At 48.1% G+C, this 26,789-nt stretch overlaps 11 protein-coding genes across 11 annotated transcripts; 6 read left to right on the forward strand and 5 right to left on the reverse strand.

The window, feature by feature from the left end:
• Window positions 1-50: 50 nt before the first annotated feature.
• Window positions 51-1,655, reverse strand: VFPPC_06502 (MFS transporter; the record flags this gene model as incomplete). The annotated part of the gene is made up of 2 exons (XM_018285523.1): window positions 51-1,414; window positions 1,481-1,655. The coding sequence occupies 2 exons, from the start codon at window positions 1,653-1,655 to the stop codon at window positions 51-53; spliced, it is 1,539 nt and encodes a 512-aa protein (XP_018142715.1).
• Window positions 1,656-3,483: 1,828 nt separating this feature from the next.
• On the forward strand, window positions 3,484-4,239 carry VFPPC_14061 (hypothetical protein; the record flags this gene model as incomplete). The annotated part of the gene is made up of 1 exon (XM_018291832.1): window positions 3,484-4,239. One exon carries the CDS (start codon window positions 3,484-3,486, stop codon window positions 4,237-4,239), a length of 756 nt encoding a protein of 251 aa, XP_018142716.1.
• A 4,212-nt stretch (window positions 4,240-8,451) lies between these two features.
• Window positions 8,452-9,564, forward strand: VFPPC_06503 (C-3 sterol dehydrogenase/C-4 decarboxylase; the record flags this gene model as incomplete). Its single annotated transcript, XM_018285524.1, has 1 exon — window positions 8,452-9,564. One exon carries the CDS (start codon window positions 8,452-8,454, stop codon window positions 9,562-9,564), a length of 1,113 nt encoding a protein of 370 aa, XP_018142717.1.
• A 123-nt stretch (window positions 9,565-9,687) lies between these two features.
• VFPPC_14062 (glutathione s-transferase) lies at window positions 9,688-10,368 on the reverse strand (the record flags this gene model as incomplete). Its single annotated transcript, XM_018291833.1, has 1 exon — window positions 9,688-10,368. One exon carries the CDS (start codon window positions 10,366-10,368, stop codon window positions 9,688-9,690), a length of 681 nt encoding a protein of 226 aa, XP_018142718.1.
• Window positions 10,369-11,159: 791 nt separating this feature from the next.
• On the reverse strand, window positions 11,160-12,170 carry VFPPC_14063 (RNA splicing protein mrs2; the record flags this gene model as incomplete). The annotated part of the gene is made up of 1 exon (XM_018291834.1): window positions 11,160-12,170. The coding sequence occupies one exon, from the start codon at window positions 12,168-12,170 to the stop codon at window positions 11,160-11,162; it is 1,011 nt and encodes a 336-aa protein (XP_018142719.1).
• A 2,527-nt stretch (window positions 12,171-14,697) lies between these two features.
• Window positions 14,698-16,113, forward strand: VFPPC_06504 (lea domain-containing protein; the record flags this gene model as incomplete). The annotated part of the gene is made up of 3 exons (XM_022428517.1): window positions 14,698-15,516; window positions 15,583-15,752; window positions 15,807-16,113. 3 exons carry the CDS (start codon window positions 14,698-14,700, stop codon window positions 16,111-16,113), a joined length of 1,296 nt encoding a protein of 431 aa, XP_022284335.1.
• Window positions 16,114-16,767: 654 nt separating this feature from the next.
• VFPPC_06505 (dimethylaniline monooxygenase) lies at window positions 16,768-18,530 on the forward strand (the record flags this gene model as incomplete). Its single annotated transcript, XM_018285526.1, has 2 exons — window positions 16,768-16,810; window positions 16,864-18,530. 2 exons carry the CDS (start codon window positions 16,768-16,770, stop codon window positions 18,528-18,530), a joined length of 1,710 nt encoding a protein of 569 aa, XP_018142721.1.
• Window positions 18,531-18,882: 352 nt separating this feature from the next.
• VFPPC_06506 (NAD(P)-binding domain-containing protein) lies at window positions 18,883-19,815 on the reverse strand (the record flags this gene model as incomplete). Its single annotated transcript, XM_018285527.1, has 2 exons — window positions 18,883-19,341; window positions 19,438-19,815. 2 exons carry the CDS (start codon window positions 19,813-19,815, stop codon window positions 18,883-18,885), a joined length of 837 nt encoding a protein of 278 aa, XP_018142722.1.
• A 1,411-nt stretch (window positions 19,816-21,226) lies between these two features.
• VFPPC_06507 (hypothetical protein) lies at window positions 21,227-21,817 on the reverse strand (the record flags this gene model as incomplete). The annotated part of the gene is made up of 1 exon (XM_018285528.1): window positions 21,227-21,817. One exon carries the CDS (start codon window positions 21,815-21,817, stop codon window positions 21,227-21,229), a length of 591 nt encoding a protein of 196 aa, XP_018142723.1.
• A 2,334-nt stretch (window positions 21,818-24,151) lies between these two features.
• On the forward strand, window positions 24,152-24,769 carry VFPPC_14064 (hypothetical protein; the record flags this gene model as incomplete). Its single annotated transcript, XM_018291835.1, has 5 exons — window positions 24,152-24,281; window positions 24,331-24,408; window positions 24,467-24,532; window positions 24,585-24,668; window positions 24,729-24,769. 5 exons carry the CDS (start codon window positions 24,152-24,154, stop codon window positions 24,767-24,769), a joined length of 399 nt encoding a protein of 132 aa, XP_018142724.1.
• A 747-nt stretch (window positions 24,770-25,516) lies between these two features.
• VFPPC_06508 (hypothetical protein) lies at window positions 25,517-26,513 on the forward strand (the record flags this gene model as incomplete). The annotated part of the gene is made up of 3 exons (XM_018285529.1): window positions 25,517-25,619; window positions 25,679-25,834; window positions 25,888-26,513. 3 exons carry the CDS (start codon window positions 25,517-25,519, stop codon window positions 26,511-26,513), a joined length of 885 nt encoding a protein of 294 aa, XP_018142725.1.
• Between the last annotated feature and the right edge of the window lie 276 nt (window positions 26,514-26,789).

A 26,789-nucleotide genomic window follows, 5' to 3' on the forward strand; every position in this document is an offset into this window, starting at 1 on the left:
TGAAATAAAACTTGTACATTACGTGCATGAGAAGTGATCACCAGAGGTGCCTATCTTCTTGACAATCGCTCTCTCGCCAAAAACACAAGACTTACGACAAGCCCCAGCCCAGCCAATCCTACACCCATGAATAACGCCCCCCTAAATCCTCTCAGTTTCTCGTCCATTGTTTCCCCCTTACCATGGACATGTACTTCCACTGTACCTGCAAATCCAACGCCCAATGCAATTCCGTAATTGACCACCGTGTTGACCAGGCTCGCCCCAACGCCCTGGTGCTGCTTCGGCACCGCATTCGACAAAATCAAGGTCGCTGCAGGGAAGCTCATGTCCATTCCAAACGGCATGACGAGCATCGCCACAAACGTCTGACCCCAGTATGTTTGGTGCGCGGGCGCCAAGGCCGTCAAAAGGGCACCGATTGTAAACGCAAGAAGAGCTAGAGTCATGACATACGGCGGCTTGACTTGCAGTGGACCAAGTAACTTGCCCGTCACCACGGCAGCACAGGCACCAGAGAAGATGACGGGGATGAACCACGTCGTCGTGAGGAGAGGCGACAGACCTCGGATATCCTGAAGGATTTGGACGAGGTAGAGCGTGAAGATGCCAAAGGTAGCCCATCCGCATGCCACGGCTGCCAGAACAAATGCCACGTCCGCATTGACGGCGGAAAAGGGTAGTAAGGGTTTCGAGCTAATTCGGAATTCGACAAATGCAAAAACAGCAAAGAGCAAGATGCCCAAAACGAGAGGAACAATGACCGTCGGTGTTCCCCAGCCGGCAATAGGTGCTTGTGTCCAGGCAAAGTTGAACAGAATCAAGGCGACAACGCCGATAAACGCACCGCCTAGATCTAGCGTCTCAATCCAATCTTTCCATCCTCTGGGAGGCGGCGATTTCCGGGGTAAATCGGGAATTGCAAATCGTCCTATAAACGCCAAGATTGCCAACCAAATCGCCATTGCCCACAGCGCCCACGGCCACCAAGCCAGCGTCAGTAACGAAGCGAAAATTCCACCGAAAACACCGCCAATGGGGGCTACCGCGCCGAAGAACGCAAATACCATTGCCTTTCGGTGGCCAGGCGGGTACGCAGCTCCAAAGATAGCCAGCGCGTTGGGAAGACAGATTGCCGGGCCGATGCCTTGGAGGACGCGAGAAAACACGGCGAGCGTGTAGTTAGAGTAGACGCTGAGTCCGGCGATCATGGACCACAGAGAAAACCAGGTCAGTCCGGTGAGGAGCATGCGCTTGTAGCCAAAGACATCGCCGAGGCGGCCGGAGATGAGGATGAATGTCCCGACGGTGAGTGAGTAGCCTGCTACGAGCCAGGCGAGTCGGGGAGGTGAATTAATGTGAAAGCTTTCGCCGATGGTGCGGAGGAGGACCAGTGTGCCCATGTATGCGGATTCTGAAGAGTTTGTTAAGTCGGCTTTTTCTTGTGGAATATGAGTGCTGATGTGAGGGCATTACATACGCGTACAGAATTGGGCCATGCAAACTACCGCGACGAAGAGAGCTTCTCGCCCGAAAGGAAGTGATTCAGCGATCCAGATGGACTCTGTCGTCGATAATCGCTGCATTATCTGCCCGCCATCTCCTACGGGCGTTTCCTCATCGTGAGATTTCTTGTCGCTGGGCTCGGAGCTCATTGTGAAGAGTTGCTGAGTTGGCACAATGACATCTGAGTAAAATGTCTAGAAATTGTGAAATCTTCTATGATATAACCAGGGAGAAGCGGGTAGCTCCAGTATTAAGGTAATTTTCCGATTCGCCGCGGAAATAATCGTATCACCGGCGTCCTCGTCATTCGCAAACGTGGGATCAAATGAACCACCAGTTGTTTATGAGGAATGACGACTACCGTGAAATTTGTCACCTGATCACCACGGGTGCAAGAACAAAAGCCCAAGTAAAGGAATAGCTGTTTTGAAAGAGAATACTTCCAGAGCAAGATTACCAAGCATAGGATATGGTGTGAGAATGCGCGAATCGGCATCCCACTACCCGGTCGCTATCAATCGGTTTGGCATCTTCGGCAAATCGGGATTCGTGGACAGCGCCACGGCGTCAGGGACTTGACAGGGATTTTTAGTCTTCGTCAATTGCTAAACGCTTATTAAAGTTCTTCTCAGCATTGTGATGGGGCTGGGCTCATTGTGGGATGGCTGTGGACCTGTAAAGGAATCAGATGTGACTAGTTGCGCTTGTTCGTAGTTACGAGGTAGCAAAAAGCCGGCAGGGCAGGGTTTAGTTTTGGAAAGCATCTGAAAAAGCCGAAATTGTAGGGCTGAATGAATGATGGGATATGTTTGTCGAAGCGCTGTGTCTTATTGTTCCTTCGGACCAGTTCTGAGACAACTCAGCTCTGTCAAGTCTACGCCACTACCTATCTATACCCTATGCATCCTAAGGATGGTTTGATTGCAATGATGATTTTAGGTATTAGTGTTCAGGTCCATGATACTTCTGGTTACTAAGTTAAACATACAGTCTTTGCTGCCTGTTCAAGTGTACGGTAATTGTCGAGTCTCGGCATTCAGCCAAGTGCAGGGTAGGACAGCAATCACGTCCTGAACTCACCGACCACGATGAGCCAATACACAATGACTAGTTACCTATTTTGGGGATCTCACACATCGTTGGGGACACTGACTTTTGTTCAAATGCACGAAAAGTGTTAACGAGGCGTGTCAGGGCGTGGCACATTGGGATGCGGGTTGAACTGCGTTTCCAGTTTGAACTGGATTGGCAAGAATCGCGTAGACATCCCGGGTACAAATGTCATGCATGAATTAAAGGGAATCATAATGCCGTACTACCCTCTGTGTCTCAAACACAGCACATGAATGTGGGGATAAGCCGGAAATAACTCTTCATGATGACCTGGAGTCTTAAGTGTTCATGGTCGACTAAGTGCTGTCGAACAAAAGGTGCACACAAGTTTAACACCATCAGTTCAGGCGGCAAATACAAATTGCGGACATACAACTGCCCTTCAACCAAGACGTACCTGCATATCAATGCACCTGAATGTTTCTGCCACGCGTCATACAGCACATCAATTACTTCATTCAAGGCAGGAATCAGATTACTTCGATTGTTCAATGCTCAAACTTTTATCATTAGACACTACTGTTTAACACCAATTCTCAACAACGTGGTCGTCATGTTCTTTATTAGGCTCTGATTTCGCTGTGTTCCCACTGTTTCCCACTCATGACAGCTCCGTAGACGTGAGAGTTCATCTCCTGCGTTTGATGCTTGGAGGTACCTAAGAGATCTCTTTAGATATTAAAACGATGAGTGCCCCCCGTATTCCTGCTGGGCAAAGCTCAAAGGCAAAGACAAAAATTTCCAGAAAAACAAAAAACGACGCAAGTTATCTCTCAATCCTCTCTTCTACGTGTCACACTTATAACACACTTAGACAGGCGAAGAATACATTCCCCCTTGTTCCGCTATCCTCGTACCAACAGAATGTCGGCCACTCCTTTTTCCGTCCGCGGAGTATCAATGAAGGATTTCTGCCAACAGTTTACGAGGAAGACAACACTTAGAAGCAACAGGACGTCGAAAGCTAGCGAAAGTTCCGAGGCGAATTTTCAGCTTTACTATCTGAGGATAGACATCCCAGACCAACTCTTTCCCGAATACATAATGGTACTTGAGGACCTAAGGACAAACACTTGCCAATACTACTCTTTGGAACGTAATTCCGGGGGTGATATCATCAGTCCATTGAAATGGAAGGTGACCACGACACCGCTGAGAGCTCCGGGCACTCACACCGCGCTATGCAAGTTGAGCACGTGGAATTGGCAACAGGCAGAGAAGGCGATGGTTGACACCATCAATGAGCTGAATACCAAGCCTGAGCCTGCAGTACAGGCTCTGTTTCCATACGTGATTGCCTATAATCTCGACTGGTGGTTGACAACTTACTTCCTGGGCAACATGCACCGCTGTGGGTTTATGGATGACCAGTCCCTACATCATGTCTCCGAGGTCTTACAGTCCTCCTGGAAACATGAGGGGGAATATGCATGGCCTCGGTTTGATCAGGCTTGGGAGTTAACCAAGGAGGGACTCACGGCCCTTGATGGAAAGATTGACGCCTGGCGAGAGCAGTGGGAAGGGCATGACTGCGGCCTTGGCATTGCAGTACCGACTCAAATGTCATGTGGATTATCAGAATGGGAACAGCACATCATTCGTCAGGCTCGTAGGGGTTAACCGGTTGTCTTTTCTCGGAATTGTATTGGAGCATTGAATATCAATTTTGTATGCGAAGGAGTGCTGTTAAGAAGAAATCATTGTAGAGGAAACTTTGTGATTTTAAATTTTATTTCTGACATGTGATTTGCACCTGGCAGCATCGAAACACCTATAATTTCTTCCAGGAGGGAGCCGAAACAAGTCCCTTGCAGCTGGGGGGATTATGTTGTGAGATGTCGGCGTGGTCTGGGAAAAATACCAGCACATGGCCAGATATGAGAACTGACGATCTAATACTATCCCTTCGGTTTGTGACCGCCTACTTCAGTCTGAGTTGCGTATTTTACCCTGAGATAAGTCGTTCTGAATGCCGAAGCTTTTACTCAATCAACGACATTGTGACACATGAATAAAGGTCACAGCATCTGCTGTCCACCCTGTTGCAGCCATGACCTTGCTGGCTAGAGCTACTGACCGCCTATGGAGGTCAATGCTTCAAAATTTGATCCGAAATATGTCAATACGTCCATGCATGAGAAAGGACAGGTGCATGGGCAACTCGGCGCCCTTACCTCGTGCTAGCAGGTTTTCGACATTGTCCTCGGAACTAACAGGCTGTCTGATACTATTGTAATAAAAGGGTTACCTAAAATAGTACAAACAATGGTTTTACTGTAAGTACGGTCACTAAAGTATTGCTATGTTTTTTTTTGTTTTTTTGCGTCGATAGCTAACTCGACCAACCAACGCGAAAAAGACTAACCGAATTATGCTACTGTAAAATTTAGGAGAGCGAATGTGTCTGACAATTGTCGGTCACTTCATGCCTTATTGTCAGTCCTGGAGTCCTAGACTTGGTCTGGGTGTTAAAGACACTGAGCAAATACCCAGGTAAGACACAAAACTCTTGATAATCTCTCATTATGAGTAGGTAGTAAGGTGGTATTGTTGTCTCGAGAATGGGCCAAGTTTAATCTTATCTACTTCTGACGTCGGTTAGGATAAAAGGATAATAGGATTAAGCAAGTATCCCGAAGCAATATAAATGAATAGTTGCTTCCCTTCTCTGGTAATCCATCATCAAACAGCTTAGCTCAACTGTTCACTTTGCCCTAACAGCTCAATCCCCACCTCCAGACACCGATCTTACATATATACATTCTACGACGCACCTAATATATTACAAAAATGCTACCCACAACCCTACTTCTTGGCCTTGTTACCGCTACCGCAGTGCAAGCAGGCGTGATAAGGGTAGACAACGAAGTGCAGGGGGAGCTTGTCAGTAGAGCCCCAGAGCTGGTCAAGAGATGGGACGATTGCAAAGGCGCCGGGAGGTGCTGCCGGTGTAAATGGATGAACCGCTATCATAATTCACAAACCAAGTGCGTGGCTAGGCTCATTGGGGCAGAGCGCACGGGCGATAATGGCGGCGGTCTCTTCTTCTGTGGCCTGAAGAAAAGCCAAGACACTATCAAAAGGTTGTGTGGAAACGAGAACAGGAGTTGTACCATTTTTCGCGACTTCTGGGGCTACGATTGCTGGGACTGCTAAAGTAGGGGGAAGTTTGGGGACAAGTCTCTGAGTGACGGGCACGCCGATTTGAATGGAGATGCGTTGAGCTTAAGCTGGGGGAATTGTCTCAAAGGCTGCAATGTTATATGCTCACGGTGGATAGCCTTATGTGGCGATGAGCTTAACTATTTTGATGTGATGTTCGCTTCTCGGATAATAGAGGTTAAACAATTGCTTGATGGGTAGGAGGACCAATGTAGCCAGCTATTTGTGTATGGCAGCCAACGTGCATTCGTCAATCCGCAAGTTGGACTATAGAGTTTAGGGTTAGTCACTGTCATTTCATACCAGCCTGCGGCTCAAGGTGGATATATCATATGGGTATGTTCAGTTGTATGTGATGCATGACCATCTCTGCGGATATGAAGAGACCGTGAGAAGAATTCACAAGACTGGTTGCAGAGGAAAGAGGTCAAGCAAACAAAAACATTCAATCCACGTATATCTGTCTAATTTGCCGCCCCATGTTTGAGTCCTCAGCTCACATTATACCTGTACTTTAGTAGCGGTTGTTGCTGGTAGCGTTCGATATACTCATCTCCTACCAGACGGGACTCTGCAACAAGTCGAGATTTACAAAATTCTCTAGCACCAAAGCATGATGATGTTGACAACCAAGTCCAGCTGCACACTCTCACACACTGTCTGAGATATTAGCCTCATCACCGTTGCACGACAAGACCAATCTTCTCTGTATGTCTTTCATTTCTGTATCGTATGTCACTGTGGCGCGTGGCGCCCTGGCACATCCCCACGATAGTTATTTATCATGTCTCATCTGGTGGCATTGCAACTTCCTGAAGCAGCCTGTATGTTACACGACTGGGGACATTTGGTGATACCACGCATTTTACCCTTGGATTGGTTTTGCTTGCCCCTGAAACTCGAACTGTTGATGATATGGCGTGATTTCTTCAATTTGCCAAATTGCTAACCAATCATGTGTAACAACGTGCGTCGGCTAGAACAAGACGGTCCAAGAACGTGGACCTCACATGGAATGCTCGATGTTGTCTCAGAGCGCCGTCTGGTAGAAACATATGCTCACACACATAAACGCTGTATATGTAGTTGTGTCTGATATTTGGCGGTTGGGAGAGTGAGGATTGGGCCACAGCTTCCAGGTTGCTATTTTGCCTCTAGTTATTGAATAGAAATTCGTTCTAAGTGTAATATCTGATGGACTGGATGTGTGTGACTGAGGATTCATGAGCCGTTGAGGACATACACTACTGGATCAAGCGGCACATGAAGCAACAGCCAGAGCAAGACACATGGATGCGCTAAGAGCACACGTCGAGTCATGCCTACAAGGAGAGTCCAGGCCGAGTAGAGTCACAGAGGTGCTTGGAGATGAAGTACACAGTTGGTCTCTTGAGCACTCGTCTGAGGAATATCGGTGTCGTAAGTCATGCCTGGGTAGCGGACTAGCTGCAGGTCATAGCTTGGTACGGACTTGACTGCATTACCCCAAAGTGAACAATACATGTCAGTCAAATATCTCAAGTCCGTGCATTTTACTGCATAACATGAATAGCACTGCCACGAAGGGAGATGACAGTTTTCAGGGCTCGTCTGGTCCGTGATAAATTATGCCCCGGGTAGGTATATATAGTTGCCTGTGGCCTAGTCTACTATCTCGGGCTCCAATCATTTCGGGCTTTTTCAAACGATATTCAGAGCCTAATACTCCACTTGGAGTCAGAATGCAACTCTCAACTGTTTATGCTACTATAGTACTCCTTTCTGGCCTTACGTCAGCTGGTACTGTGCCGAGAGCGTTGAAAGGCATGCACGGGGTATGTTGAGACGCATTCAGTCTATCACTGCTTTCTTCTCTAATGTTAGCTTCCTCGACCTTATTCAGCGCTGCGTGCCAACTTCTTCTGGTGGGGCATGCTATATTCCAGATACAGAGAAGAAGTACAAGCAGGGGATAGAGTATATGTGTGCGTACGATAATCCAGTAAGTATATGGGTTGTGCTATGGGGGTTTAGTATTAATAGGACTATAGTGTAAGAAAGCTGGCAAGTGTGCAATGTATGGTACATGGGTTCGATGTAGCTAGGTTTTCAAAGACGGGCGGACTTGAAATAATTTCACCAATACTGATTGTGGCTTCATGACATTTGTGTGTTGTAAGTGCAGTTCATCTTCGCATCGTCTCGTGTGACATCCGGCCTGTGTGTACTGGTGGCTGGGGGAAACAGGGATATTCTCGACATGGATGGGCAACAAGAGTTGGGCGGCGGAAAATGGTTCTCTTTTGTCTCTTTTCTCAACAACCATACGCTGCTGCCACTAAGAAGGCCGGGCGTGAGATTACACAACGATATCAAGCTGAGGGTTTTAGTTGCAGACTCAAGCATGTACAAACCGAGTCATTGAGATACACTTCACTTACAGCACCAGAATCGAGGAATGGTCAACTCAATCGTATACCCAGTTACACTTGACATGTAAAGATGCGGTCAAGTTGACTACCGGCGCATTAACCCAAGTTGGAACACCATCGCCGCGTCAAGTCACATCACCGCACAAGCCAAGGGCAAGCTGACTGACGCGCCACGTGACAGAGAGACTTCTTGTTTTGAATCGGTAAAGTGGCATCTTGGATCGACCAAACGCCAAACTCTCAACGCAGCCATCGCAAAATGAGCCCTCAAAGTGCATCGGCCAACACCCACCTGGGCACTTGTCTTGTGGTGGGAGGATGCGGATTCCTGGGATTCCATCTTGTGGAGAAATTGCTTCGATGTGGAGACTACGATGGCGTCTTTGTTTATGATCGCAATGTATGCGTCAATCTTCACGACGGCGCGACATATGTTCGTGGCGATATCACTGATACAGACGCCTTAAGATCATTGCTAGATCGGATTCAACCCTCGGTTATCTTTCATGCAGCTTCACCCGTCGCTTCCCTCCCTGGTAGCCGACTTGGCGAGTTCATGAGGACCAATGTCCAAGGAACCAACATCATCATTGACCTGGCGACGAAGAGCCCTTCAGTGAAAGCTCTCGTGTACACTTCTACAATAGACGCTTATGCCAATCCGCCGCATGAAAACGTGTCTGAGGACCATCCATTATGGCCCCCCTCCGATAAGTCAAATGAGTATAATCGGACCAAAGCCATTGGCGATCACCTTGTCCGCGCCGCCAATTGTGCCCAGCTTCGCACGGCTACGTTACGTCTAGGCCATGCCTACGGGGAGAGACAATCGCAAGGGCTGGTAGAGATTCTTGATGCATGCGAGGGGACCAAGCCGCTCATACAGGTTGGTAGCGGGAAGAATGTGATGGAAGTCATGTCGGCTGAAAACTCTGCATTGGGACATGTCCTGGTTGCAAAGGCACTCTTGAATGATCCTCAACCTACGAATGAAGACATGAGAGTGGCTGGCGAGGCATTCAACATTTCTGACGGCGCGCCTGTTCCGTTTTGGCATCATGTACGAGTGATCTGGGGAGTGTCGAGGGGAAGTGACGCTTTGAAGAATGTGACTATTCTTCCTGCTTGGGTTATGAGTGCGGTTGTTTTCATTATGGAGTGGGTACTTTGGCTGTTCACTCTTGATACTGTGAAGCCGCCCATGGCGTTGCGAAGAACGTCACTGGAATACTGTATATACTCACATACATACAGCATCGAGAAGGCTAGGAAGCGATTGGGGTTTCGTCCCGTGGTGAACCACGATGCGGTGCTAGCCCGAGCTGCACAGCATATGCTCGAGCAGCGAAGACTGACAAAGAAAGCCGAGTAGATCCTGGACTGAAGAGTGTGAAGGAACTGGTGCTTTAAGCTTAAATCATGCAACATTCATTCCCTGGGGCATATACTGTTCGCAGCGTCTAAGAACATGTGATGTGTTAATTCAAGTCGCCAATCACAGTTGCGATTCAAACGACAGCTTCTTGCCTTCCAGCTTGGCCACCTCTCGAACCGACTCCTTAGTCTCCATCCGTCTCACCAACTCGCCATAGTTGGGATAATCCTCACGCATAGAGAAGCCATTTCCCAAACCCCAGTACCAAAAGATGACCAAGTTAAAGTCAACAACGGTATCTTGCTCACCAACCGCAAAAGTCTTGCCTTGCAAGAGTCCATCGATTCTCTTGTAGCAGTCTGCAACGAATTGCTTTCCCTGCTGTTTGATAGTGGGAAATTGAGCCTCATCGTCTGAGAATCGTCCTGGGCGAAAGACCCTGCCGTAGCCCATTCCGTGAAGAGAACCTGAAAGAAAGGCCATCCATTCGGCGGCTTTGGCACGCTCCAGGTCGTTTTGTCCTAGTAGCTTTCGGTCTGGAGCTAGCGATGAGATGTATGTGAGAATGGCTGGCATTTCTGTGATGATGGTGTCATTGACTCGCAAGGCTGGGACATAGCCAAAGTGATGAATTTTGCGGTATTCTTCGCTTGTGACGCTACCGTCGGCTGCCTCTAATCCATTTGCGCCCCATTTCATTACAACATCTTGAAAAGAGATTGCTAGTTCTTTAAGAACTGCGTGGGGGACGAAGGAGCATGCTCCATTGGCCCTGTAAAGGGTGATGCTGGGGACGCTCATTTCGGACGGATATGAGCTGGGTGAACTCGATGGAGATGGTCGATACCGAAGCTGCGCTAATCGAAGGGTATTGGGTTGCTTGGGGATTATTCATGGAGAAACCCGTTCTCATATAGAGCTACTGCCTGTCTCATGGGTTGTGTCACATTTCTTTGAGAGAATTCGGCCAACAGTTTGATGACAAATGCTAATCATTTGTAATTGACCGATGATCCTGCAAGGGTGCCGAATAAGACTCGACGAGCATATGCAAAGGGCGTACAGTTGCGATATAAGAGGGGCTGCCAGCTGAAGATGGCTAAGACAGCATATTGAAAGCAACATTGGATGAATCGCAACTTGCGGCGCCAATCTGAAGACGACAAGCGCGACTTTGACCATAACTCCCGAGCATAACTGCCTACGACAACTCGTTACCCTGCTGTTCCGCCATAAAATCTTGGTATAAGGTGCCTAGTTTGCCAAACATTTGATAATTATTAGAGAGAAAGAGTGTTTGCTATGCCGTGGAACAGGAACTGCAGGACTTGGCACTCAAATGACGTTGGCCGGTGGGATATGCTGACGGTGACTAATGCCAACAAGCTCTACCTTTCGTATTACGTTAAAATGCTCCGGGTGTTTTATCAAGTCAAGATGCAAGTGACCCATTTCCAGCTAGCTCAAGTTGCTAAAAACATTGTTCGGTAGTTTCCTCAAATGGCTCACTGTTCACGGTTTACCGACCCCAACTCATTCCCAACTCCACCCCAAACTTCAGGTCCCAGAGATAAAGTACTCCTATGGCAAACTTATTCCTTTCTAGTCGTACGCCTTTGAATAAGCCTCAAGCGACGAATGACAAACCTCCAGATCAGCGCGCTGCCCACCAAAGAACCCGAAACAAGGACCCCAAACGCCCAGGGACTGTGCTCAAAGTAACTGATGACATTCATGCCGTACCAGCCTGCCACGAGCGTTGCTGATGCTAAGCTCAGCATGGCAATTTCGACCTTGGCCTCCAACATCATGATTTGGTTTCGTCGAACGTCCAGAATCGACTTGATGGTTTCCTCTGTCCGCTGAATATTCTCCACCAAGCTGGCTGCTTCCTGCGCAATGGCATCATTCGCCTTGAAGTACGCCTCCAGCAAGTATTCCACTTCCTGGTGCTCGTGGACCAAGTGTCGCTTCCCTCGCAGCTTGTCAGTGAGATACATCTGCGCCATGTCCGCGTCATCATTGAGGACCTCTTGGATGGCATTGCGTACCAAGCGAGCCCGTTGTTCGATGCGTGCGAGTTTCCGAGAGATGTCCAAGAGTCCACGAAGTGCCGAATAGACAAGCGCGCCTTCTTTATCCGACATTTGTTGATCCAGACTCTTTAACGCCTTGGAAACATCCTGCTTTACGAGTAGGTATTCCGCTTCTAGCGTGGCTGCCACAGATGCGAGGGCAATGTCCAGGGCGCGCAGCTCAAATGAATCGTTTACTTTTTTATCTAAAGCATGCGCTTTGTGTAGCTTGGTCTCGAGATCGTGAGTAAACACGCGACAGGTGATGTTGTCTTCAATGCCGTTGACCTCAAAGAGCACCACCTTGTCCGCTTGCACCAAGAGCCGCAGGTCAAACATGTGAATGAGCAGTGTATTTTCTCTGATGAGAATATGCGGAAATCCATTTGACGGAAGGTCTATGATGCGCAAGTCCCGAGCACTCAGGCCATATTCGTGTGCGATGTTGACCTTGGTTAGATTCTTTTTGAGGGCGGCGGCGGCGAATGAATCGAACTGGGTAAACTGCATGTTCACATTTCCATTCATTGGGGTTCGAGAGACATTGATTGATAGATCAAATAATTCATTTTTGGCTGTGATTGGGCCATTGGCGCTCGGGTTGATGTTGACAGAGCTGTGTGCTCGTCGAAAGGAAGCGTCGGTATGTTGATGAAGTTGTTTGTCTCGGCGCGCGAAATGCGCGAGTGATTGTTGCCATGATCGCGGTCGCAATTGATGAACACACCCAAGTCGACGGGACTGGCTTGTTATTAGTCGACTAAGGTGCATTGATGCGTCTTGTCCTTGAGGAGAAGGGCTCAAAATAAATCCATCTGTGATGATGCGCAGGCATGGATGCCGAATCAGCCGTGGCCTTGGCGTCGGAGTTGGAGACGGAGATTGGTGTCAAGGTCGATCAAGTTAAATCTAGTCCAGGCTGTCTCCACGCCACCGTTTACTACAATGTGTGCCTGGTAGCCTTGGAAAACCGCCTATTTTCCCACAATGCGTCTATTATAATTGGTATATGCCAAATGGCGCAGCACTATGCGAGGTACTAAAAGGCGAAACTTGCTGCCATATTGCTAACAGAATAGAAGCATACTGCATAAATGTGATCTAAATAAAGATAATCAATCAGGTTTCAGAATACCTCCCGTGACTCAATGCATAAAGGTACGCTGGTAATTGCCAAGTAAATTGCCGAGTCTGGTAGCTAATTGCCAAGCGTGGAGACATGACCGAGTCGAAATCGCTTGACATCTTCTTGACAAGACGTGTAAGAGGCGGAACCATCCCATACATTGCCATGCCGATATGGTATTGTCAATGGGAAAGGATAACGTGCCAACAAGGAAAATGGTAATGGCTGCTGCGACTCTCTGTGACAACGAGACTATGACAACGCGGAGTCGAAGATATCGAATACAAATTGTAAATAGCTTTATATAAAGAGCTCGTTTCCTCTCAAATAGCACCAGACCTCAATTCAAGCAACAAGTCCGCTGCTAAGTCGTCTCCAAAGCTATCCTGGAGACGAAATCTCTATCTGCATACACAACATCAACTTCTTCCAACTGAAACTAGTTTACATTTTGCTAAAGCCCACACAAACACTTTGTATTACCACTCCTTCATTTCTTCAACAAAAATGAAGGCCCAGGCTGCCATCATATCTGTCTTTTTTGGCCTAGTCGCTGCTCGCCCTCAGGGAATACAATTCCCCGATGCTAACGATAACGGCGGGTGTGTTCGAGGGAAGGTATTTGCTGGACCTGGAGGAAAGGGGACATACTGCATTGCAGAAAACGGTGATATTCTCAACCTTGATGGGACCTTTGCTGGAACTGGGCAGGGGGCACAGCAATCAGATCGCCAAACCGAGCCAGCAGCGCCTCCTTCGTCGAGGAAGATTAGGTTCCGGGAACCCGCCCCTCCAGGTAGTTGCAAGGAAAACAACGAAATATGCCTGGGGACTCTCGTGTTCTGCATGTCCAAACCAAATGCCCAGTTATGTCTGGATTCACGAGAACCGGCCCCTTTTCCGAGAAAGATCGGGTTCACAGAACCCGCCCCTCCAGGTAGTTGCAAGGCAAACAACGAATTATGCCTGGGGACTCTCAAGTTCTGCCAGACCCAAGCCAGACCTCAGATATGTCTGGATTCACGGGAGCCCGCTCCCTCCAGTTAAGCGGGCGGACCTGTCGCAGGTTACAACTCAAGTCTCAAGACCCAAGAGTGACCAGCGCAAAGGGGTGTACAATTCCTAAGTGAACAAAATGGCTGAGTCGGTCAGCTCTCTGTTACTACGGATTTGTGGTTTGGATCGGTCTCAACACCTGTATTGTAAGCTTCATGTCGGGGGGGTTTTTGTTTCGATAGACCAACAGTGTTGGAAGACTCTCACGAGAAATTGTAACGATAGTAATCTAGATCAGATAGTGGTAAATTGAGAGACGTCATGCTTAAACCGTCCGGTTTTTAGTGAAGATCCGATTTGTGTCCCAATTCGGTTTCAGCTTGCATAACCCACAACCACCAAAGGTTGCCGCCAAACGCCAAGATGAAACTGTCTGGTTTACAATTCCTATCACATAGTTCAGACTTGGGTACCTGAATTCAGTGGTACATGACGAGGAATCGGACTTACATTTCATAAACCACATCCCGCGAGTCCCGTCTCTCTTTAGCCGACTTCCTCCCCACCCCCATTCATGCTAAATTCTCCGTACCAAGCCACATGATGGGTTTGGGTGTCGCTAGCTTCCAGTCCAGTGATCCCTTGCCTTAGCCGCCACACACAAAAAACCGTATCCGCCAAGAATTTTACACGGTGCGGCTGGAGACGTGGTGTCGGAGTTGTGGTTGCTTGTCTTTCATGACCTAGCGGTTTCGGAGTACATACAGTACACTAAAGCCCTATGTAAATTTACCATCGACGACAGTTAACTCGATCGCATGACATGAACAAATGTAACTACAACATTTAGATATATTACTTGCATTCCGAAAGCCACCCGAAAGTCCCCAATTTGAGCCTCAGAGAGCACTGGCCTTCGCTTACAAGTCAATCATGTTCAACGATATTTCTAAACCTCCCCCTCCGCTGCCATCACCAAAGTTAGCAGAGTTGGACAGCGGCATTCATATTCTCAATCCATTGTCCAGACGTGGTGATGGGCCTGGTATTATCCTCCTTACCCTGGACTATGCGGATCAATTGACAATTACGAATGGCGTCCCTTCACCAATCATGAAATGGGCGGAGGAAGGATACGTTGTCGTTGAGGTCCAACAGTCGGCTTTGGAACGAGATTGTGGGAAGGCTATTGCCGTTGCCATCAAGGCGATTGCAGCTCACGACAAGTGCAATTCCTCCAAAGTCGGACTTGTCGGTAAGGATGTCTCTATGTTCTTCGTACCAGTGGTTTTCTTTTCCATTGAGCAATCTCTAACAAAGTGCGCAGCGTACAAGCCAGAGGTATGGAATCGCGTAGTGCCAGTACTACATCAATTCGAGCAAATTGTCGGCGCAGTTGTTTACAGCCACAGCGGCTTCAAAGACGAACTGGCGACACCATCAATCCCAGTTCTGCAACACATCGCAGGCAAAGCGTCTGGACCCTCGAAAAGATCAGACGCTCTAACAGTGTACCACTATTCTTCGGTCGCACCAGAGTTTGCGGTGCCGTTCCAACCAGACTTTCATTACAACTCAGAGTCTCTCTCGCACACACGGAATCTCAAGTTTCTGAAACCGCTGATGGACGGGCCGTATTTTGATCTGGAAACGATCTGGGACGAGCACACATACTACGAGTTTGCGGATCGATCAGTGGAGCATACGATGAGCACCATGGTCGCTGAGCCATATGTCAATCATGTTCCGACAGTAAGTCAATGCGAATCACTGAACGAGTTAAGAAGTTTACAGATTGTGTTACTGACACATCACTAGTTGACTGGTGGTATTGGCCGCGAACGTCTGACGACCTTTTACCGAGACAACTTCATCTTTAATAACTCCGCTGATACTGATTTGGAGCTGATCAGCCGTACGGTGGGCATTGACCGCGTTATTGACGAGTTCATATTCAAGACGACGCACGATCAGGAAGTCGACTGGCTGTGGGTAACCCTTCATTTCTGCCGAAAATCCATGATTCTAACTAGGTTGCGTAGGCTTCCCGGCGTTCCGCCCACTAATCGCAAGCTCGAGATTCCGTTCACCGCGGTCGTAAACATCCGTGGAGACAGGTTATACCATGAACATATCTCTTGGGACCAAGGTACAGCACTCAGACAGCTTGGTCTGCTGCCGGAGTATCTACCGTTTCCGTACGCTCTCCCCGATGGAAGGACGCCAGCACCAGGCAAGAAGTTTGAGTACAAGGTTCCCGTGCTTGGACTGGAAACTGTCGAGAAGATGCGGGATAAGAACTCGGTAGAATCGAATGAGTTGTTTGGAGGCAAGATACGGGAATTTTAGAGCAGCATTGAATGATGAAAGTTGTTCCTTGTCCATTCATCATCGCCATACCGATCAAGTTGTACGGATGTTGTAATGTCACTTCCCGCCGCCGTCCCTCACTTTTTGTGATCAATCTACACCGATATCGCTTAATGAATTCACCCCCAAATAGCCATGCTTTATTCCAGTGGCTTCATTTGAAGCAATTGTCTGCCTGCCCAATTCCCCCACGTTTACCCCCAGAATCGCCGCACGCCACCATTTACGCGAGGCAAACCAAGGGTCCAGAACTCCAAACTGGATACGCCATGTATTAAAACGGTGTGCTATCCAGCTCATCTACGTCCCCGAAATTCCCAGACACTATCGGCAGTAGTTTGCTTCCGAACTCAGACACACGAAATGCCACCATTGCCCCGGGGATGTACGCCTCCGAGTCTGGTTGGCCTAACACGCCATCGGCTACGGCCATTCCTTGGGGAAAAGGTGATGTCCCTCAATACAGCTACCATGTGCAATACCCGACAGAAGATGGCTGAACAGTGACATACACAAATGCTGGCTGTTCAAGCCAAGGCCAGGTATAAGAAGCTTTGGATCTCATGTCCACCCACAGCTTCATGTGGAGTATCGCGTCAATCATCAGCTACAGGTTGCAGTGTTTTGGACGTCATGTTTGTAAAGCAAGATTATGATCTCGTTGTAATAGGAGCAGGTACGTCCAGCGGAGACACCATAGGCCTGAACTCATGCACTGACTCGCAACAGGTTGGTATGGCCTCGCCGCCGCAAGGACATACATTGAGCTGCATCCAAAAGAAAATGTTGTTGTTCTAGAAGCAGATTCCAGTTGTGGAGGAACATGGTCGAAAGACAGACTCTACCCAGGCTTGAAGTCGAACAATCTGTATGGCTCGTATGAGTACCCAGATTTCCCCATGTTAGAAGAAGTGTACGGTGTCAAGGCCGGGCAGCATGTTCCTGCGGCTGTGCTACATCGCTACCTGACAGATTTTGCCAAGAAGTTTGGAGTATTTGAGAGGACGAGGTTCAATACGCGAGTAGATGCACTCGAGGCGACAACTCAAAAGACATGGAGCATACACACATCACCATCCAAGTCTAACACCGACCCTGGCGCTACCCCAGAAATACTCCATGCCAAAAAAGTCATCATTGCATCGGGGTTGACATCTCAGCCGAACATTCCTCAATACCCAGGACAAGACACATTCAAGTCTACTTTTTTCCATGCGAAGGAATTCTGCGACAGAAGTGATACAGTCAAATCTGCCAAGAAGGCTGTGGTTATCGGCGGAGGCAAATCTGCGCTCGACTGCGCATACGCCTTTGCCACGGACGGTGGGAATGCACACGTTGACCTCATCATTCGTCCAACAGGACAAGGTCCTGTGTGGCTTTGCCCACCGTACGTGACGCCGTTCAAGAGAGTCACGGAAGAGCTACTCAACACCCGACTGCTTTCGTGGTTCAGTCCATGTCCTTGGGGCGGGGAAGACGGCTTTTCTATTGCGCGAGGATTCTTGCATGGAACAGCCATCGGCCGGTTCCTTACACAGATCTTCTGGAAAGTTTTGAGTGCTGATGTAATCGGTCTAAACGGGTACAATAACCATCCAGAAGTATTTAAGCTAAAACCGTGGCAAAGTGTCCTGTGGACAGGAAGCGGCGTTGGCATCCACAACTACCCGACTAACTTCTTTGACCTCGTCAAGGAGGGCAAGATTAAAGTACACATCGCCGACATCTCCGAGGTAGGAGGCAGAAGTGTCCACCTCTCAGACGGCAACGTCTTGACGGATGTGGACGTAGTCGTCTGTGCTACCGGCTGGAAGAAGGAATCCAGCATCAAGTTCATCAACTTTCAACCACAGTCATCCATCGCCAACCTCCCAGAAGAAAAGAAAGAAGCTCTTACAACTGCAGCTGATAACTCCATTCTGTCCTCGTTTCCCATTCTCAGAGACCAACCCACCCTACGAAGCACTCCTAAGAAGACTGAGCCATTCCGCAACTACCGTTTCATAGTGCCAGTAGACCACGTCTCCAACTGCAACATCGCATACGCGGGCATGGTTTCAACCGTCAGCACCACTATGTTTGCCAACGCTCAGGCATTGTGGATATCGGCCTTCTTCGACGGCAAGCTACACCGTGAGCCGAAGGACCAGGCCGAGGTGACGCAGGAGGTGATGCTGCACACGCAATTTGGCAAGTGGCGATACCCCTGTGGCTACGGCGCTGAGCTGCCTGATTTTGCGTTCGATTCTGTTCCGTATGTGGACTTGCTGTTGAATGATTTGGGGTTGAAGACTCATCGGAAGAAGACGGAGTTGATGGAGATGACTGAGCCGTATAAACCGCGTGATTATAAGGGTCTGATTGATGAGTGGGTTGAAGCGCAGGAAGCTTGAATTGTTTTATATATCCACAGATGAATTATGACTGGTTGCTGTTCTGTTTGCTATTAAGATTTAACTCTAACACTATATATGTATGCCGAGCTGTCGTATTTACAAGTGCATGCTGATGATTGATTTGGCGTCTTCTTTGCACATACTGATAACAGTGAAGAAAAATAAAGATTCTCGCCTATTTTCCGGTTGAAAGCCATCTACTTCAACAACTTAATCCCGCTCGTAGTTGAAACCTACCACGCTATGCCGCAATCTCTTCCGAGCCCTGAAATAGCACACCTTCCACCTCTGGTTTGCAATTCAGTCGCCAAACGGAACGTATTCACAAAACATCTTGGTTCAAGTACTACTATTCCTCGTAGCTAATCAACCCATCAATCGTGCCAGCATGCAATCCCCCAGTAATCTGAATATCCGCCGCAGTTGTATGTCTCGCCGCGTCACTCAACAAATAGACAACGGCGCCCGTCAAATCATTTTGTGTACTGAGCCTCTGGTTAGGGGGAGCCAACCACATCTGCTCTCCCTCTCTCTTGCTGCTCTTGGACTCTCTCACCGTACGCGTCATCTCAGAATCTACAAACCCCGGGCTAATTGTGTTGACTCTGATGCCGTGAGGGGCCAACTCAACCGCCAACGCTTTGGAAAGCATCAAAATGGCACCCTTGGAAGCATTGTACGCAGCCATGCGATAGCCCGGTAAAGCAATGTGTGCGGACTGCGAGGCAATCAGAACCATGCTGCCTTTGGTGCCTTGCTTCTTAATCTGTCGGGCTGTAAGCTGGGCGACGAAGAAAGTGCCTCGCACCTAAAACAACGTCAGAATCAGCAATGTACACACATGTCATGTAGCTGCCTCATATGAATGACTTTACTTGGAGTCGCTTGGTGATGCGTTACTCACATTAATATCCTGAATTTTCGTAAATTCATCCCACGTCTGTTCAAGGAACGGCTTGTCAATGGCAATTCCTGCTGCTGGGACACATCCATCAATGGTTCCAAACTCATTGAGCGCTTTGTCAAATGCCGTTTTAATACTCTCCTCCTTTGTAACGTCCATCTGTATGTAGATGGTCTTAACGCCGAATGTCTTACCCAATGTTGAGAACTCCTCCACCGGCTTTTCTTGGACGTCAAAAACCGCTACATTGCCGCCCATTTCGCAAATCGCGCGTGTACACGCGAAACCGATGCCCTGAGCGCCTCCAGTGACAATGTAGTTCTGGTTGCGCAGCTCAAACATGGGGCGGACATTCTGTAGTTGGTCTGCGGATGCCATTTTCGCCAGTTTGCTCTCTTTGCCAGTGGTGCTTGGACAGGTCCTGATTGCTATCGCCTATTGATATATTATGGAATTACGCAGAGTAGGAGTATCCCTAAGCTCAAGATAAGCAAGTATCTGCCGTGAAGAGTCCGTCAATGTGCGAGCTACCGGGCGCCGGATTACACCAAGACCTCAGTTTTGAGTGTCTCACTAACTCACGGCAGGCTTCTTGAAGGTATGCTCTACCCGACTGTTCAGCCACCTGTCGGGTAGGGACCTGTTGTAGCTCGTGCTTGGTGCTTCGGAAGCCTGGTCGGAAGATAGTCTGGTATTTGGAATGAAGCACCAGTTGACCTCTTGGCCGAGGTAACCTCATCCTGTTGGCAGCCACCGCCAGCCACCACCACCAGCTCTCCACTCACTATTTGTCTTGGCTATGGGGTTGTCTCATTCGATCACATCTGGCCGTGAGTCCGAGGCAGGTGTGCTGTGTTTAATTTGGGTTGATTTGCGGCTATTGGCTCAAGGAGAAGCGAGAAACAGCCCATCCTGAGGTCCAAATGTAACTTCGGTGTTGGAGAGGAATTGAATCAGGCTGGTGGCACTCCAAGTTCGCTAACCTAATAGGGTTGAGTCCACAATGCCGGCAGAGCAAAAAGAGTCTGGTTAAATATGCATCTGGGCCTGGGGCTACATCTCCGAACCAATTTCTGGGACCCAAAAGCCATTGAAGGGTCCAGAGATCAGCCCCTGTGGCGCGAACATCCCAAGAAAGCAGGGTGACTGTCATTGTACTGCTGGATGGTGGCGTGGCGAACCCTTCAAGTCCCTGGAACAGCACATATCTTGGAGTTGCTACATTTTATGAGCACTTTCGCTTGCAGACGTGGCAGCCACCGAGCGGCGATCGCAATAAGGATGCTCAATTTAAGCTTCCCTTCGAACGCAACAAAGATTCTCCTCTTTCTGCCAAAAAAATGCTATCGGAGTGCAAGTGTGAGATTCCTAGCTTGCATTAACATCCCGCGTACATGCTTTGTTGATTGAGAGAGTGTGGGAATACGGCCTGTGGCAAACATCAGATTTACTCTTCCAATAAGATTCCCGGATGTTTTAATTCCTTAAAAAGCGTTGATGATATACTGAGCTAAGCGAAGTGGCCCTGTACGCCGTTACGGGAGATCACTATGCAACGTCATGTCGCACTGAGAATAAACTATGGCACATCTGGGTTGAGGGTTGTAGCTCTGTTAAAATTGTCTCACGGTGAGTGACCTGAAACACTGATACAAAGGAAATAGCATAAGCTACCGTGACATTGGGTATGACCCCAAATAAAATAATATTTTCCCTGTGATCATTGCTGTCTAATATCAAACGACGTTACATGGCGTCTACATAAATCATAACTCTCCCGTAATGGAATCTAAGCAATGGTCATGAAGCCCACAACTACAAGTCCAATAGCAATGGCAGCACTTCTAGGGCCCATTCTCTGTCCGCTTGACTCATTACCGCCACCGCCTCCAGTGCGAATTGGAGGATCGTTTTTCCCACCCTGTGCTCGAGTCGGCTCGCTTCCCCCTGCGCCGGTGGCTTTCGCTCCGCCGTTTCCAATATATCCGTTCGCTGTACAGTAGTTATTATAAAGACTTCCTGCGCTTGAAAGATCGTAGGCGTTCGAGCTGCAATATCGGTCTACGCAACGAGACAAACTCTGGTATGCAGATGGCTGAAGGTCAACACGGCAAAAGCAGTCGTTCATGGCAACGGTAATGGTCTGAAAATCTGTCGTTTTGAGCTGACATTTGAGAGCGCTGCCTAGCTCATCTTTGGTTCTAGTGTTGAAGGATGTCCTCCAGAAGCATGACTTGGCGCATGGTCGAAGGGCATTGTAATCGGACATCGAAGATATTGATTGAGTCCCCTCAGCTTGCGCGGCTACCATGGCGACAAAGAGGACGCACGCCAAGTAAAGAAGTGGCAGGCGATGCCATCGTTGCTTAACAGTTGCCATGATTTGAGATGAACGACAGATCGAGTCGCAGATATGAAAACGTTGTTACCGAGAGGTTTATGTTTAATTGAAGAGAATACACCACGGTACTTCCAAGGTCGTGCTGCAGATGGCTGAGAGAGATGTGAGTGGACGTTCGCATGGAGTAGACGCTGAAGAAAGGGATATCATGAATAGCCACGACGGCTAGTTATATGTGTAAGGATCATTCAATCACGTCGCAACAACTTTGTTTTTCTCTATCAAACAATACGAGACCGTGGCTGGTTTGTTATCCTATTCCAACTGTGCATTCAGCCGCATCTGCCATCAGCCCTACCCAAACTTGCCAACCAAACGAACCTATGTGTGCGCTATAGTTATTATTAGACTTATTTGTGCCACTGTCTCATCTCGATAATCCTGTCACGCAGCATTCTTCCCATGCCTCTATTGGCTAGAACTCCCAATTCAAAGAGCCACATGGAACTGGCAAGGTCGTGGCATTCGATAGTGGCTCCAGCTCTTGGACGCCTCCAAGCAAAAACGCTTCAGCTGTGGCTAATCGTTCAGCATCACGAACGGCAGAGCGTTGCTAGGCCCACGGGAAATGCCGAGAGCCAACGTGGCGGTGTACGACTCGTCGTGTTTTTGTCAATTTGGTAAACGGCATTTGCCGTTTGCTGTCCTCCGTGAAGCAACGTTCTCAACTGAGCCTCTGCTGCGCCTCAGATTGATAAAAGCTAACGAAAGCTAGGTATTCACTAGCTCAGAGCTTCTTTTCTACTTCGCAGCTTGTGAAGCAACCCGAAAACAGAATGTAGGTCTGTTGTGTGTATTCTAGGTCTCTTACCTAAGGTTCATCAGCTAGGAGATCCGTGAAGAGACGCATGGTCATGAGACAAGTGCCAATGCAATATGGAGACATCGCCCTTTATAGGCGATCAAACGTGGCACTTATGGACGGCTCAAACGATGCGTTAGAAGTGATATGAAGCATTGCGCGTGCAGTTGCCGTGTGATGAGGCTGGTCACCTTGAAAGATCTAGGGTAAATGACGGAAATAACCTCCTTTTTGGAGATCTGTGCAATGGTTTGCGACGAATCAGGGAATGTTAAAGCTAAAATAAAAGAAAAGAAAAAAAGTTGAACTCGAATATACAGAATTTCTGGTGTTACACTATTACCCATAGGATGGCTATCCCTTATGGCTTGCTTTGAAATGACCTCCGAGATATCCCAATGTGGTTTGCTGCACATACATTCTGTGTGAACATTCCCGTGAGTTCTCAGAATAACTGGTTTTATTGTGTACAGCTGGGATCTTGTGGTTTAGGAGTTAGTGAATCACCTATCAACGTTTTAAGAGCGGACACATGTTACTACGCCGAGGAGTTGCCAAAGGTGAAAAGAGCAACTTCAACTATGGGAACTACCGGTGCCTACCCTTATTGACTCGGTGGTTCGTTCAGAAGACAAAATGGACTGCTGTGACGGAAATCTACTCACCATGTGAGTTTGCCGCACAAATGGCATGGGTTTATAAGCTGTGAAATGACGTAAGGAGACGAAACCGACAGTATTTGGTAGTGCTATGTCTCCAAGAAATTGCGGCGGGGAATCAGTGACTGAACTGTTATTATAGGACAGGTCGACGTACACACAGTGTCATGCAGCATTAGATGGCGTGACGAATGTTGACCAATACAAGATATGCCTTGGTCAAGAAATGGAGATTGCCTTTACGGCCTATCACTAGTGTGCACTGAGAATGATCATATATTGGCCTAGTATCCTTTCTTGACGCGGGGAGGCTTGTTTTGCATATGGAGTATGCGGTTAGGTCATTGTTTCCCCGAGTCGAGTTAGTTGGGTTGACGCAACCTCACTGGGAGAGAACATGGGATGTGTGTCTAGCAAACGCAAGCTTGAATAAACTAGACGCCCGAGAATGCGTGATATCAAGACCTTCCAGGGCCTGCATATACTAGTATTCCACATCTGTTGGTTCTAGAATGGCCTGTCAACATAACACCTCAAGTACTATGACAAAAGTTCTTGAAAGCATACTAACCGAACATGTGTTGCGTGCTTACCGTTCTACTTGTCCTAAAGCGCCTATCGCCGAGACGTTCGGTCAGCGTAGGCGTGAAATTTCGTTTCGGGAATGACACGTAAAATTGACTATTATTGAGATGCTTGCTGGTTGGGTGCCTGTTCGCCGCGGTCAAGAAGAAGTTCTTTATAAGAAGTGATGGCGCCTTGGTCAAAGGACTCAGCAAATGTTACCTTGGCTGTCCACTATCGGCACTTGACACACACATAATACACTCTATTATCAACTCAATCGCAAATATGAGACCATCTGCCAAAATCCTTGTGATTGCTGCCCTCGCAGGATACGCCGTTGGTGCTGCCATTGATGCGCCTAAGCGAGATGTTTCCACCAAAGATCCCAGATGGGTGAATTACATCACCTACGATGGTAAGTGTTGTGATACAGATACTGCATCGTTTTCTTCTAATCTAGTCAGATGTCGATGAAGCCCCCGAGACAAAGGAGACAAAAGGTGCCAAGGAGCGCAAGTGGGTGAACTACATCACCTACGATGGTACGCTCAGCGAACATGTGATCAGATCCCTTTCCAAGTCAACAGCTAATCAATCAAGATGTCGACGAGGCTCCTGCCAAGGACAAGAAGGAGCGTCGATGGGTCAACTACATCACATATGATGGTAAATCTTGACATCCACCATCTGAACGTTCCCGATTTTCTTACTAGAATAGATGTCGATGATGTCCCTGCTAAAGTCTCTAAGGATGCCGAGGGCACTAAGAGCCGTCGCTGGGTCAACTACATCACATACGACGGTAAGTACTGGAGTAGTAGGCATAAGCTAGCCACGCAAAACGCAGGTCTAACGAAGGCAGATGTCGACGACAAGGGGACTGTGGCTCCCGCTGAATCTTAGGTTCATGAGATCTTACATTGGTACACTGGATTATGGGTCAGACCGGGAGGACCTGCTCATCCTGGTGGCTAATGTTGAGCAACACCGGGTAGATGTTGGTAGCTCGCTGAGGCGATTAACCCATGTGTGGTAATTCATCGTATCCAAAATAAAACTCCACGCTGGAATTCAGGAGACCCGTGTGCTTGCAAGGGATGTTTATCGTGTGTCCAAGATAGATGTTGGTAAAACAAATTCGCTCACTTTCAAAGGGACCTCTGCGTGGTGCCGCAAGGTTGTTCTACCTGATCTTGGACATGAGGTACCATGAGTTGGGGGCAATGGCCGACGTTGTAGATCCCTGACACGAGAATAAGATATCACCGGGTGCGGATATACCCGTGGTGAGCTAAGTGAACTCTAAGCTTGTTTCCAACGGGCATGGCCATGCGACAGACCAAGATGAGCTTAGCATGCTGTCAAGTTCTTCAAAAGTTTCCCAGTGAGAAGCAACCCCTGTATGAAGGCACCATTGGGACAGCCCCAGATCTTACCTGCATATTTACTATTAGCACCCCTCTATAAGTCAAGTCTTGGGGGGTCGGAAAAGTAAATGGCCAATTGCTCAAACCTTGACTGGGAGATCAGAGCTAGTTTTCCCAACCAGTTTGCATTGTTACTTCCAAACTCCAACCTCAGACAAGTTGATTGAGTTTTCTCGTTGGGATTTATTGAACATCGGTACCGGGCCCGGTGCCTTCTACCAAAATGTTGCAACATTCAGACCAAAAGGTCAAAGATCGAGGGCATTATGTACCTTTGGAAGAAGCCCTTGAGGCCTCCGAAGACAATGTTTCTCGGGACACTAGAGGTAAGCTTACATCATAGTGTGATGGGGGAATTGTCAAACAACTTGGCTAAGTTTAATAGTCATTAGAAGATGTTCAATTCTTTCCTCGTGGAAAGTGATGCTCTGTGTTCATGGAGCATTGTTGACAGTGTCTGGGTTCATGTTCAGTGCCTCCGGAGCCGCGATGAACTTTCGTAGAGCACGAAACGCGGAGATCAAGGCCGTGTCTTTCTATTGTAGGTAGGCCCTAGAGCCATGAATGAAGATACACTGACTGTTGCTGTTGCAGCTCCTGTACTTAACAAGGTAGAGCTGAGTCTGCGCGATCAACAAGTTCGAGACACAAGATACCCTCCTGAAGATGAGATGGGAGTTTACCGACAACCCCCAAGCCCTGAAGTTGATAATGCATGGGACCGAATATCTGACGTTCAGGCCATTCTTATTAGTTCTGAGGAGGTCCAACGCTTGGGTAAGGACCCAGGACGAACAGTAAAGGCTCCGCAGTCTTGGGGATACGGCGAAGATGCACACTGGGCTGAAATAGACGTGTTTCATCAAATTCACTGTCTAAATTCCATCAGACAATCTTTGTATCGCGATTACTACGCTGGGAAGGACAATGATACAAATCCATTGGCTTGGGGTCACATCACTCACTGCCTACATAACCTGGTGCAAGCATTGATGTGCTCGGCAAGTGCTGATGTTATAACCTACAATTGGGTTGATGGAAAGCCAAAGCCAGTTCCCGATTTTAACATCAATCACAAGTGTAGGGACTTTGAGAAACTTCTACAATGGCAGAACGAACACAAGCTGCCGGATCCAAAGTCAAAGTGGGAGGATATCACAATGCCAGTGGATTTCGTGCCCTTGGCTCCTGATATGTCTGGGTTAGATGAGGAGGAGTGAATGGTGTTCGTCCTGTTTGACGTAGGGGGTAATTTAAATGGCATCGTTTCTAAATAAGATAATCATCTCTGTGATTATGGACATGTCAATGAGCCTAATGCACAACTGCGATGCTCAGCCTGGTCTCCTCAGCTACATAGAGAAAGCTTTCAGGAAATTCTTTCCAGCGAGACAATTAAGTTCAGAGCTATTCGATATGTCGCCCTTTACAGATGGCGTGCGGAAATGGATCACAGTAACAAAACACAAAGCAACAGCTGCGGAAACTGGGCAGCC

Source organism: Pochonia chlamydosporia, chromosome 5 (assembly GCF_001653235.2).
Source record: "Pochonia chlamydosporia 170 chromosome 5, whole genome shotgun sequence".
Lineage (NCBI taxonomy): Eukaryota > Fungi > Ascomycota > Sordariomycetes > Hypocreales > Clavicipitaceae > Pochonia > Pochonia chlamydosporia.